The sequence below is a fragment of the Lynx rufus genome, unplaced genomic scaffold (genome assembly GCF_022079265.1).
Source record: "Lynx rufus isolate CCGP_SWC_20201006 ecotype Redwood Valley unplaced genomic scaffold, mLynRuf1.p SCAF_1, whole genome shotgun sequence".
Classification (NCBI taxonomy): domain Eukaryota; kingdom Metazoa; phylum Chordata; class Mammalia; order Carnivora; family Felidae; genus Lynx; species Lynx rufus.
The window spans coordinates 108,812,103-108,826,631 of record NW_025814823.1 but is presented as its reverse complement, the minus strand read 5'-3'; the positions used below and the strand labels follow the sequence as shown (position 1 = coordinate 108,826,631).

The window sequence follows — 14,529 nt, the reverse complement described above, 5'->3', positions numbered from 1 at the left end:
AGAAATTAGCTATGCAAAGAGGTGAGTTAAGAGCCACCCAGGCAGAGGGAATAGCAAAGACCGTAACTTGGGATTAAGCCTTACGTGTTCAATGAACTGAAAGAAGTCCAGTGTGGTTGTCGGTCAGAAAGGAGGGGTAAATGCAATATTAAGGCAAGGTTGAACACACACAGAGGCCTTGCCGAGCCTTGTAGGCCATGTCAAAGATATAGCTGTTTATATTTGGAGCAGCAGGAAGCCACTGGAGTCTTTTACTTAGGAAGATATATGATCACCTTGGCTACAGTATGGAAAGAAGCATGAATGGATGCAAATAGACCAGATAGGAGGTTATTACAGTATTTTAGGGGAGAAATGATGGCACTTTGTACTAAAGGATGACATTGAAAATGGGAAGAAGTGAGCCTAGCTCATGACCATTTTAGGAAACGAAACTGACAGAATTTGGCAAATGAAGAATGAAGGAGATGGAAGTATCAAAGATGACACCTGTTTCTGGCTTGCATAACTGGATACAAGGTGGTGCCATTTACTGAAAAAAAAATTTCGTTTGAGGGAAAGGTCATAAATTATGTTTTTAATATATTAGGTTATGGGTGCTTTTAAGATGACTAAGTAGAATGCCAAATAGGCAAGTTGGATATGGATTATTGCTGATAGAAATTTATGAGCCATCTACATATTGGTGTAATTGAAGTTATTTTTGAATACAAGAAAGGATGCCATCAGCACACCAGAAATACTGAGGAATTCTTAAAAGCAGATGAGATCAGATTGCTGAATATTTGAGAATATTTGAAGAGCAGAGAAAAACCACTGCAGAGATAAGAGCTCTAGAGACATTCCAAATAGTTGGTGAATAAATGCAAAAAAAACAAAACAAAACAAAACAAAACAAAAAAAAACCCCTATAATAAAAAGGACCCTGAAGGAATTGTCAAGGTGATAGATAGATTAAGCACTGCATTTTGCCACTATGTGACCTGGTTCCTCTGCCTCATCCTTTGCTTATTTTGGAAACATTGGCAGCTGACAATGCATGCTGCCAGGATAAACCCTGAGAACTACTCCTAAGGAAAGTGAACTGAGGGTTTAGTTCTTAAGTATCAATGCTGGGACTGGGGTGAGAAGCAGAAGAGAGTCTGTAGTAAATCCAGATTACCACAAGGACAGCAGAGGGAGAAAAAGGTAAAAGAGATAGATTATGCTTGTTAACCCCAGGATAAAGATGTAGTATGGCTCTCTGAAGTGGAAATTCTGATAAAGGAGCCTTCTAGTGTGTACAGTAGCCAGACAATTAAAATAGTGCCCCATTTTACCCACAGTACCTGACACTGCAGGAGGACATCACCATGTAGAACATGGGTTCTCAGCATGTCTCATTACACTTCTAAAAAATCTCCAGAGCTAGGCTGCTGTTTCAGAATTTATACACACTGCTGTAAAAATACATATTTTCAAGCAGAGATATGAACAGACAACTAGGAACACCCAAACCTTTGAATAAAACCAGTGACACAGAAGAGAGGCAATAAATCAAGCAAACAGAGTAACGCTTGAAGAACTAGAGAAAAACTAAATACCTCTTTAAAGACAAGAGGCCCCTGGATCCATAATACAACAGTCCTATTTTAAAAAATTAATGGTCCTTGGAAACTAAAAATATCATCAAATTTAAAAACTCAGTAATTGAGCCTAATATTGAAATGAATTCAGCTCAAAATCAAATTAGCTAGCTAGAAAATAGAATAGAGAAATATTTTCTAGAATATAGTGCAAAAGAGCAAGGGAGCTGCCCAACAAATGCTTTTCCTTACGTCCTTCTTTTTTGCCTGGTTAATATCTACTTGTTCTTCAAGAAAAAAAAAAAATTCCGGTGCTGTCTCTACTGGGAAGCCTCTCCTGACCCCTCTTCTTTGTATATGAGTTGTTTTTTCTTGGAAGTTCTGTGGCACTTTTTGTATACTTCTATCAGGACTTAAAACAGCAGTATAATTGCTTTTGTTACTCTTGGATCTAAAGCTGTTGAGAATAAGCACTACCTTTTATGTTCCTATCCCATATTTGGGACATCATATAATTTCAAATGCTTGTTGAATGAGTTTTATACTCTGTTTAGAGAAAATAAACTAACCATAATTATTATTTTGTAAAATTGTAGTTTAAATACACAATATATGTCCTTGGTTACTAGATTTATAAAGTTGATGTGTGAAAGATATAAGGAAATAGAAAATAGTCTCTAATTTACAACTGGTTGTATCCTTTTTTAAAATTTATTTATTTAAATTGAAGTTAGTTAACATACAGTGTAGTATCAGTTTCAGATGCAGAACCCAGTGATTGATCGCTTACATAGAACACCCGTTGCTTATCCCAACAAGTGCCCTCCTTAATTTCCATCACCCATTTAGCCCATTCACCCACCCTCCCCTCCAGCAACCCTCAGTTTGTTCTCTGTATTTAAGAGTGTCTTATGGTTTGCTTCCCTCTCTGTTTTTATCTTATTTTTCCTTCCCTTCCCATATGTGCATTTGTTGTGTTTCTTAAATTCTACATAGGTGAAATCATATGCTATTTGTCTTTCTCTGATTGACTTATTTTACTTAGCATAATACACTCTCGTTCCATCCATGTTATTGCAAATGGCAAGATTTCATTATTTTTGATCACCAAGTAGTATTCCATTATATATATATATATTGGAATATATATATATATATATATATATATATATATAATGGAATATATATATATATATATAATGGAATATATATATGTGGTATGTATATATATACCACATCTTTTTTATCCATTCATCATTCAATGGACATTTGGGCTCTTTCCACAAAATGGTTATTGTTGATAGCACTGCTATAAACACGGGGGTGCATGTGCCCCCTTGAATCAGCATTTTTGTATCCTTTGGATAACCTAGTAGTGCCATTGCTGGATTGTAGGGTAGTTGTATTTTTAATTTTTTGAGGAACATCCATACTGTTTTCCAGAGTGGCTGCACCAGTTTGCATTCCCACCAACAGTGCAAAAGAGTTCCCTTTTCTCTGCATTCTCACCAACGTCTGTTATTTCCTGAGTTGTTAATTTTAGCCCTTCAGATAGGAGTGAGATGGCATCTCGTTGTGATTTGTATTTCTCTGGTGATGTAGGCTCATTGATTTTTAAATGGAATAACTAGAATTACCCTTTATTCTCAGCTTGTTAGTTTACAGTTAGTGAGTTACTTGTATATAAAACTTGTATTTTGGGGTAAAAAATCACAATTGAAGCTAAGGAGCATAAGGAATAAATTATAAAACTTGGGAAAGCAATGGAAAAGATTATAATGCATTTTTCTACATAAAAAACAAGTTATTTTCTAAGGTTTAAGTTAAAGTGGTGTACAATTGTATGCTTTTTCAGTCATTTATATAAGTAATTTTACATTCTCTATAAAACTGCATGTATATTTCTGCATATTTGAATTCTTAGGATTTTGAGTGTGTTTACTGTTGAAACATTTTACCTTTTTTGTTTGTTTATTCTATAGGACAAAGTTTGCAGCATGATATTTCTAGTTCTCTTCTGAGCTATTCATTCACAGACTCTTACACAGAATGCAAGAGTTTTGAAGAGAGTTTAAGTAGTTTCCCATCACCTGAACTCTTCAGAGGATCAGATTATTTAGGTGAGAAAACAATTTCAACCTTAAGCTGACCCACTATAGAAATTGTTCCTTTGTCCACAAATCCTCCAATGAATAATGTTCCTTTTGAGAAGGTATACTTGTCTTCCTCATTAAAACCTCCTGCCCTCGCTCACTATCCACCGTATTCCAGGCTCAGTCACATAGGACTGTACATCAAAAGCCACCAGATAAGAAAAGGATGAAGACATTAGGGAATGACCCAGAAACAAGCCAATTTGCATTATAGTATCCCAGAGAAGCTCACAATTTGGATGCCCCAATACTTGTAAAAAGATATATCTGAAATGTAGAAGATGTGGTGACTACTTACTTACTTAAATAGAGCATGGAGATTTATTCTTTTGGGTATTTTGAAACTGAGGAACTCTGGAATGGAGGATACTAGGCACTGTTAATAGCAAGGATCGTGGAATTTGAAATGCTGATCCCAATTACTCATTCCCCTGGAGTAGTATCATATGTTCACACCCTTGCCATATCCTTGTAGTGGTGGAATGAACTTTCTCCCTGTTTGGCTTTGGTACAGTAATGGAAATGTGACTTGCTTTGGGCAATAAGATATAAACAGATCTTTGAAATATGCTTAAATGGTTGGGCTTGTCCTCTTAAAACTTTTAACATTGTGAGATAAATATATCCTAATTAGCTTCTGCCTCCCCTGTGGGGACCCCAGAATGAGAGGTATGGGACAGAATAGTCCCAGACAACCTGCAGACTGCAGGGAGCTGCCCCATCTGATCAGCGGGTCTGTAATCTGAAGCAGACCTGCCTGAGCCAACCAGTACACATGGGAATAAGAAGTAAATGCTTTCATTTCATGCCAATGAGATTTGGGGGTTATTATACATAAAAGGCAACTGTCTCAGATACTGTACTGAATGAAGAAGAGGGGAAATTAAATGAAAATGTACATCTGAATTGTGAGACCTTCTCGACTAATGCCTATTCCCATCCCAACCCAACATCCCATTTCTCTGCTCAGCTTCCAAAATACTAGCACCCAGACTTGAACTTTCTAGGCAGGAGAATGGAAGATTCTTTCCTAACAAATCTGAGCAACCATAAAGAAAGTACCTAAAGATACTGACCTCAGTACCCCTTCAGTGAAACTGACAAGAACACTCTGCACTGAAACCAACTCTGTGACAAGCCCAAACAAGTCCAGAGATTCCACTTAGCCTTTTAGGGCTCCCTCTTAAATAAGAGGAGAGCCAAGGATCATCAGTCTTCCTGAGGAAGTCTTCTAACAAAACACATAGTGATCAAAACAAAGGAAAATATAGAGAGAGTGACATCAGCAAGATGTTGGAATAAGAAGCCCTGATCCATTCTTCCCCCCATTGACACACCAATTCAACAGCAATACATGGACTTTTTCCCTTTGTGAGAAATCTGAAACTGGTTAAAGGGACTCCTGCACCTCAGGCATGTATGGGACCAGCCATATCAAAGCCAACAGGAATTGGCAGGAAACCCCTAAGTCCCATCTTCTCCCTGGTTAGGGAAGAAAAGAACTGAACCATGCGTGAAGTGTTGTAAATTTTCTGGGACCTTCCCAAAGGATTGGCTAGTCTCTTGCCTGCCTCAGAGTGCTACCCAAGGGAATGACTTCTTTCTCAATTGTCTCAAAGTGCTGATGGGACCTGGTATATTCTAGATGCCTATTGGCCACTGACAACAAATAAGGTGTGTGAGGAAACCTTAAGAGACTCATAGAATACAATTAAACAGAGCAACTTTTAACTTTAAACTTTATAGGAGTCTCAGAGGGCGAAGAGATGAGGGAGGGAGAGAGGGAGAAAAAGAAAGAAGGGAGGGATAAGGGTAAAAGAAAGAAAATGAGAGAGGGAGGAATAGGGAGAAAGAGTAAGGGGCTGAAAGGAGGGTGAGGGAAAAAGAAAGAGAGCCTGCCAGAAAGTTTATTCACAGAAATAATAGCTGCAAACTTACCCAATTTGGGGAAGGAAATGCACGTGCAGACCTAGGAAGCCCAATGAATCTCAGATAAGGTAACCAAGTAAATCCACACAGGGACTCATAAATTATCAAAAGTCAAATTTTGACTTTTAATAATTTGACTGTTTAATAATTTTTACTTTTTTAATTTTGAAAGCAGTAGTAGAAAAGCAACTTGATATGTACACGGAAACCCCTATTAAACTATCATTGGGTTTCTCAGCAGAAACCTTGCAGGCCACAAAGGGTAGAATGATCTGTCAAAGTGGTGGAAGTAAAGAAACTGTCAACCAGCAAAACTATCAATAGAAACAAACAACATCAATGGAATATTGTTCAGCCATAAAAAATGAAATTTTCCACTTGCAACAATATGGATAGAGCCAGAGAGTATAATGCTAAGCAAAATAAGTCAGAGAAAGTCAAATACCACGTGATTACACTCATAAGTGGAATTTAAGAAACAAATCAAATGAACAAGGCGGGGGGGGGGGGGGGAAGATAAGTCAAGAAACAGACTCTTAACTATAGAGAACAAACTGATAGTTACCAGAAGGCAGGTGGGTGAGGGATGGGTGAAATAGGTAATAGGGATTAAGGAGTATATTTGTCCTGATGAGCACCAGGTGGTTAAAATAAAAACCCAAAAAGAAATGAAGAGATAAGGAGTTTCTTTTTTTTTTTTTAATTTTTTTTTTAACATTTATTTATTTTTGAGACAGAGAGAGATAGAGCATGAATGGGGGAGGGGCAGAGAGAGAGGGAGACACAGAATCGGAAGCAGGCTCCAGGCTCTGAGCCATCCGCCCAGAGCCTGACGCGGGGCTCAAACTCACGGACCGCGAGATCGTGACCTGAGCTGAAGTCGGACACTCAACCGACTGAGCCACCCAGGCGCCCCAGAGATAAGGAGTTTCTTAAACGAAAGCTGAAGGAGTTAATTACCACTAGACTCACCTTACAAAAAAAAATGGTAAAAGGAGTTCTTTAAGTTGAAATAAAGGACTCTAAACAGCAACACAAAAGCATATGAAAATATAAAACTTGCCAATAAGTATATAGATAAATATAAAATAATACTGTAACAGTGGTATTTAAATCTCTTTTAATTCTAATATAAAAGACTAAGGTATTAAAAATAAAAATATGTTAATGGATACACAACATAAAAAAATGTAAACCATAACATCAGTAACACAAAATGTGTGTGAAGGGAGAAATAAAAGTATAGAGTTTTTGTATATAATGGAAGTTGCTATCTGATTAAAATAGATTGTTAAGACTATATTTTATATAAGCACCATGGTAACCACATTAGAAATGCCTATAGAAAATACACAAAAGAAAAAATAGAAAGGAGTCAAAGCATATCAGTATAAAAATAATCAATGAAACACAAATGAAGATGGCAAGAGAGGAAAAGGGGTAAAAGAACTATAAGACAAAATAATTAACAAAATAGTAATATTCTTTCCCTATCAATAATTACTTCAAATGTAACTGGTTTAAATTCCCCAATCAAAAGACACAGAGTGGCTGGATGGATTTTGAAAAACAAGGTCTATATGCTATCTAAAAAAGACTCTACATTTCAGGACACACATAGGCTGAAAGTGGAGCAATAGGAAAAGATAATCCATATAAATGGTAACCAAAAGAAATCAGGAGTGGCTCTACTTATATCAGATAAAACATCCGTTAAGTCAAAAACTATCACAAGACACAAAGACATTATATAATGATGAAAGGGTCAATTAATCAGGAACATGTAACAAATATAAAGAAATATGCACTCAACATCAAAGCACCTAACAGATAAACACTGACAGACCTGAGGGCAAAAATAGACATCCATACAGTAAAGAAGACTTCATTACTCCCATTTTCAATAAATAGAAAAACCATACAGAAAATTGACACTTTTTTGAATTCAAAATATATTGCAAAACTATAATATATTATAACAGTATGGTACTGGCATAAAGATAGACATGTAGATGAATAGAATAGAGAGAAATGATTTTAAACAATGGTGGCAAGAATACACAGTGGGGAAAGAATCGTCTCTTCAACAAACAATGTTGGGAAAACTGGACTTCCATCGCTTCTTGGCCTTTTGTCTAAGATCAAGTGTGGGAAAACTGGACTTCCACCTACAAAAGGATGAAATAAGACCAATACCTTACATCATACAAAAAACCCAACTCAAAATGGATTAAAGACTTAAACATAAGACCAGAAACCATAAAACACATGGAAGAAAACATAGGGGAAAACCCTCATGATACTTAATGATTTCTTGGATGTAACACCAAAAGCACAGGCAACAAAAGCTAAGTTAGACAAGTGAGATTACATAAAACTAAAAACCTGCACAGCAAAATAAACAACAGAGTGAAAGGGCAACATACAAAAAGGGAGAAAATATTTGCAAAACACTTATCTGATAAGAGATTAATGTTAAAAAATATATAAGAAACTCCTATAACTCAGGGGGAAAAAAATGAACAAATAACCCTGTTACAAAATGGCCAAAGGACTTGAATAGACATTTCCCCAAAGAAGATATACTGATGGCCAACAAGTATATGAAAAGATGCCAACATCACTAATTATCAGGGATATGCAAATCAAAACCACAATGAAATGTCAACTCACCTGTTAGGATGATTATTATTTTTAAAAAAAGTGGGGGGGCATCCTGGGTGGCTCAGTCGGTTAAGGATCCACCTTCAGCTCAGGTCATGATCTCACGGCTCATGAGTTCAAACCCCACGTCAGGCTCAGAGCCTGGAGCCTGCTTCAGATTCTGTCTCTCTCTCTCTGTCCCTCCCCCACTCATGATCTGTCTCTCTCTCAAAAATAAATAAACAAAAAAATAAGTGTTGACAATGATGTAGAGAAATTGGAACACTTGTACATTGTTGTTTGGACTGTAAATGGTGCAACTGCTATGGGAAACAGTGTAGAGGTTCCTCAAAAAATTAAAAATAGAACTACAATGTGATTCACCAATCCTACTTGTGGATATTTATCCAAAGTAATTGCAATCAGGATCTTAAAGAGATGTTTGCGCCCCATATCTATTTCAGCATTATTCACAATAGCTAAATGTGGAAACCATCTATGTTTTCATTGATTTATGAATGGATGAAAGAAATATGGTATATGCAGATGATGGAATATTATTCAGCCTTAAAGGGAGGTCCTGCCATATGCAACAACCTGGGTGAACCTTAAGAATACTATGATAAGTAAAATAAGCCAGTAACAGAAAGATAAATACTGTATCATTCCACTTGCATGAGATATCTAAAATAGTCAAATTCATAGAATTAGAGAGTAGAATGTTGGTTGCCCTGGCCTAGAATGAGATAGACATGGGAAGCTGCTATTCAACAGGTATTAAGTATCAGTTTTGTAAGATGAATAGGTTCCAGAGATCTGCTATACAACACTGTGATACACTATACTAAACAATATTGTACACTTACAAATTTGAGAGGGTAGATTGATGTTAAGTGTTCCTACCACAATAAAATTAAAAATTAAAAGTTAAGAAAAGGAACCAAGCAGAAATAGAAACACAAGGAGAAAAAAATATATTGAAAAAATAGTCTCACTGACATAAAATGTATATTGTGTTCATTAAATAAGAATAGGGTGCTATGAAAAAGGGAATATTCAGATCATGAATGCAATAGCAGAGAGAAATTTAGTAGAAGGATTAGAAATTAGGGTTGAGGAGGAAAAAAAAGGAAAATAAAGATGAAAGGTTGCTACTCAACAGAGATAAGTTAGTGGAGGAGTATATGATATCCAATATCAAATGAAAGCAGTTTCAGACAAAGATGGTGAAAGAAACAAGAGGAAAATTACCAATGCTATAATGCAAGAACAGTTTCCTAGCATTAAAGAATATGATTTCTGTGTTAAAAGGGTCACACTGTGCCTACCACAATAGATGAAAAACACCAAGATGAAGCATTGTGAAACTTTAGAACACTAGAGAATGGAATGAAAAGGATGAATTTATAGAACTTGGTAAAGTTTGGGATTAAATAGATGTAAAATACAGAGAAACCTAAACTAACAAAAAAGACTGACTGACTCCAGGGGGTAGAAATGATTGTTATAGTGTACAAGAGTAAATAGCCTTTTTATGGCAATTTATTATTATAATGTCTATACCGAATATTGATCTAACTAAATACGTAATATAATATCAGGATAATGGGAAGTGTGGAAAAGGTGGGGACAGGGATGTAAGAGAGAATAACCTCATTCTTGTGTAGTGGGAAGTTAATGGAAAGTTTAAAACTGACATCAAGTAATACTAGCATGTTATTTAATGGGACGTAGGTATAATTTATACATAAAATATTAAAAGGAACCTCGTAGGTATGCTGTCTGTCTCTTATGTCAATAATGTTTATGGGCCAAAAATCCATGAAAGAAAGTAGGTTACAGTACTGAAATAGGCCAAAGAATATTTACTATTCTGATGCCATCAAGACTTGTCTCTTTTCTCTGTCTTACCCAAATCTTTAATTGCCACAGCTTAGTATGGCTGGGACCTTTGGAGTTGGGGGAGGTAACCTACTACTTGTGTGCTGTTGTTCAAAGTTGTGTGCCATTTCTGCCTGCTGTTTTAGATTGGAAATGTCCCAGGTTGGAAGAACATATGCAATGCAAGAATTCAACTCTTCTGGATACCAGTAAAGCAATAGCAATAGAGAAGGTACCACAGTTTTCAGACCTCTCTGCAATTTTAGGTGAGTTTTCACATTCTTTTTTCTTATGTCACAGAGGAAAACCCTCATCTATATCAGAAAAACAAAGTAATTTTTTGAATGATTTATAGCTAAGTTTATCAATTAGCATTATCTTTGGCTACAAATAACATAGGGGTCTCCTGTTTTATAACTTTTATTTTGAAGTAATTTTAGACTTGCAAAAAAGTTGCAAAAATAGAGAATTCCCATATACATCTCACCCAGCTTTCCCTAATGCTGTCTTATATAACATTAGTACAATGATCAGAATCAGAAAATTAACACTGGCATAAAACTACTAATTAAACCTTATTTGCATTTCACCAGTTTTTCCACCAATCTCTTTTCTTGTGTTTCAGGATCAAACATTGCATCTGATTGTTACTTCTTCCTTAGTCTACTACAGTCTGTAACAGTTTCTCAGTCTTTGTTTTTCATAATCTTGGTACTTTTGAAGATTACTCATCAGTTATTTTATAGAACGTCCCTCACTTTTGAATTTGTCTAATGTTTTCTTATGATTAGAATGAGCTTATACAATGTTTTAAAGAACACTGCAGAAATGATGTTATGCCTTTTTCAGTACATTGTATTAAATTCTTGATGTCAGTATATCATATTACTGGTGATACTAAACTTCATCACTTGATTAAGGTGGTGTCTGTGGTTTTCTGAATAGTTAAGTTACTAGTTTGCCTTTGTGGTTAATAAATATCCAGAGAAGATAGTTTGAGACCCTATAAATCCTGTTTCTCCTCAAATTTTCATTCACCGATATTAGTATTCATCAGAGGAACTTGACTATAACAGTTATTATGCTGGTGTTTGTTTAATGGTGAGTTTCTATTTTTTGCTTCCCTGCTACATTCACTAATTGAAATTCTACTGTAAAAGAATTGTATCTTTTCTGCTGTTTATTTATTCAGTTGTTTATAGCAGTATTAACTCATGAATATTTATTTTATGTGTTAAAATACAATATTTTATTTACTTATTTATATAATTCAAGCATACACAAAGTTATATAGGTTATATATATTTCAGTGCATTTTGTTAATCACTTGGAGTATAGTTAGACTGATTTGCTAGTGTCAGATTCAATTTTTGGTTTTCCATCCTGATTTGTTTCTTTATTTGGGGAGAAGGGGCTATGTGAAGGTATGTGAAACATTGCTATGGTTCTAAGAGTCAAAGCTATAAAATATATATATGTTCTCAGGAAAGCATCACTTCTCCTTCCTGCTACCCTGATCCTATTCCCCTCTTCTTTCTACCCCTTTCCCACCCAACCCTTATGGTTTATCTTTCTTATATTTCTTTTGTATATATTTTCTTATATCCTCTTCTTTATTTCCTTTTTTTTTTTTTTTGAATGTTTCATTTATTTTTGAGAGAAAGAGCACAAGCAGGGGAGGGGCAGAGAGAAGTGGGGGACAGAGGGTCCAGAGTGGGCTCTGCACTGACAACAGCTAGCCCAATGTAGGGCTTGAACTCACAAAACGTGAGATCATGATCTGAGCCAAAATCTGATATTCACCAACTGAGCCACCCAGGTGCCCTATATCCTCTTCTTTCGTGCATGAAGGTTAGCATATTTATATATACTTTTTTATTTTGTTTTTTTTTCCACATATTAGTATGTATTAGAAATCACTCCAGCTAGTTTTAAGGAGCTCTTCCTCATGTTTTTTCAATAGCTGCATGGTACTCCACTGTATGGATGTATTTTTGTTTATTTAAGTACTCTCCTATGAATTAGATATCTAGGGTTTCCCCCCAGTATTTTGCCACTACAAACAGTGTGTAAATGAACAAACTTATTCCATCAATAATATGAAAATATATCGTAAAGATAGATTTTCAGAAGTAGGATGCTGGGTCATAAGGTAAGTGGATATATAGTTTTGTTGCGTATTGCCAGATTTTCCTCTAGAAAGATTATACCAGTTTGCATTCCCATCAACATATTCTCATATCCTGTTTCCTCATACCCTCACCAACAAAATATATTGTCATATTTAAAAATTTTTGCTACTCTAATAGGTGAGAAATGGTATCTCAGTGTTATTTTAGTTTGCATTTCCCTAACTTTATGTGAGCTTAAATATTTTTCATATGTTTGAAGGCTATTTTTATTTTCTGTGTGTGTGTGTGTGTGTGTGCATGTATGTGTAAATTTTCTTTTCATGACTTTTCCCCATTTTTTCACCTGTTTTTTTATTCTTTACCCTCCATTTCTTTTTTTTTTTTAATTTTTTAAATTTTTACTTAGTTTTGAGAGAGAGAGGGACAGAGTGGAAGCTGGGGAGGAACAGAGAGAGAGGGAGACACAAATCCGAAGCAGGCTCCAGGCTCCAAGCTGTCAGCACAGAGCCTGATGTGGGGCTTGAACTCACGAACCGCAAGTTCATGACCTGAGCCAAAGTCGGACGCTTAACCAACTGAGCCACCCAGGTACCCCTACCCTCCATTTCTAAGTACATTAGTTATTAAGAATTTTAGCCTTTTCCTAAATGCTCCAATAAAAAGATATAGGGTGGTAGAGTGGATTAAAAAACAAGACATATCTATATGCTGCCTACAAGAGACTCATCTCAGCCATAATGACACATACAGACTGAAATGAAGGGATGGAAAAACATTTACCATGCTTATGGAAATTAAAAAAAAAACTCCAGGGTAGCAACACTTATATCAGACAAAAAGACTTTTTAAAACAAAGACTGTAATAAGAGACAAAGAAAGGCATTGCATATTATAAAGGGATCAACCCAATGAGACAATAACAGTTGTGTATATCTATGCACCCAATATTGGAGCACCTAAATACATAAAGCAAATATTAATGGACATAAAGAGAGAAACTGATGGTAATACAATAATAATAGGGAACTTTAACACCCCACTTAGATTAATGGACAGATCATCCAGGTAGCAAATCAATCAGGAAACAGTGTCAGAGTTCCTGGGTAGTTCAGTCGGTTAAGTGTCCGACTTTGGCTCGGGTCATGATCTCATGGTTTGTGTGTTGGAGCCTGGGATTAGGGTCTCTGCTGTCATCACAGAGCCGGCTTTGGATTCTTGGTCTCTCTGTCTCTCTGCCCCTCCCTGACCCTCACATGTTCTCTCTCTCTCTCCCTCTCTCCCTCTCCCTCTCTCTCTCTCTCAAAAATAAATAAACATTAAAAAATATATATAAGGAGGGATGCCTGGGTGGCTCATTCGGTTGAGTGTCCAACTTTGGCTGAGGTCATAATCTTGTAGTTCATGAGTTTGGAACCTGTCAGCTGTTCTGACAGCTCAGAACCTGGATTTTGTTTCAGATTCTGTGTCTCCCTCTCTGTCTGTGCCTTCCCCACTCATGCTCTATCTCAGAAATAAATTTGAAAAAAAATTGAAAAAGATATATATATAAGGAAACAGTGTCTTTGAATGACACATTACCCCAGATGGTATGACAGATATATACAAAACATTTCATCCAAACAACAGAATGTACATTCTTTTCAAGGGCATGTGGAAAATTCTTTAGAATAGATTAAATGTTAGGCCAGAAAGCAAGTCTGAATAAATTTAAGAAGATTGAATTTATACCATGCATCTTTTCTTCCCACAGCAGTATAAAACTGGAAGTGAATCATAAGAAAAAAAACTGGAAAAAGCACAAACATGTGGAGGCTAAACAACATAATACTAAACAACTAATGGGTCAACATATAAATCAAAGGGGAAATCAAAAATTACATGGAGACACAAGAAAATGAAAATGTAATGGTCCAAAACATTTAAGACACATAAAAAGCAATTCTAAGAGAGAAATATATAATGATACAGGCCTACCTGAAGAAACAAGAAGAAGCTCAAATAAATTATCTATTTATTTATAATTATATATCTGTTTATAAACCGGGGCACTTGGGTAGCTCGGTTGAGCATCCAACTCTTGATTTCAGCTCAGGTCACAATCTCCTGGTTCATGGGGTTGAGTCCTGCATGGGCCTCTGCACTGACAGCACAGAGGCTGCTTGGGATTCTCTCTATCATTCTCTTTCTACCCCTCCCCCACTTTTGTGTGCTTGCTCGATCTCCCTC

The 14,529-nt window shown here is 36.0% G+C and overlaps 1 protein-coding gene across 1 annotated transcript in view; it reads left to right on the top strand.

Moving 5' to 3' along the window:
* Positions 1-14,529, top strand: part of MEIKIN (meiotic kinetochore factor) — an 89,921-nt gene that overhangs the window by 3,076 nt on the left and 72,316 nt on the right. The window contains exons 5-6 of the mRNA XM_047076008.1: positions 3,548-3,685; positions 10,318-10,437. Coding sequence (XP_046931964.1) covers positions 3,548-3,685; positions 10,318-10,437 — 258 coding nt within the window. The remainder of the gene's footprint in view (positions 1-3,547; positions 3,686-10,317; positions 10,438-14,529) is intronic.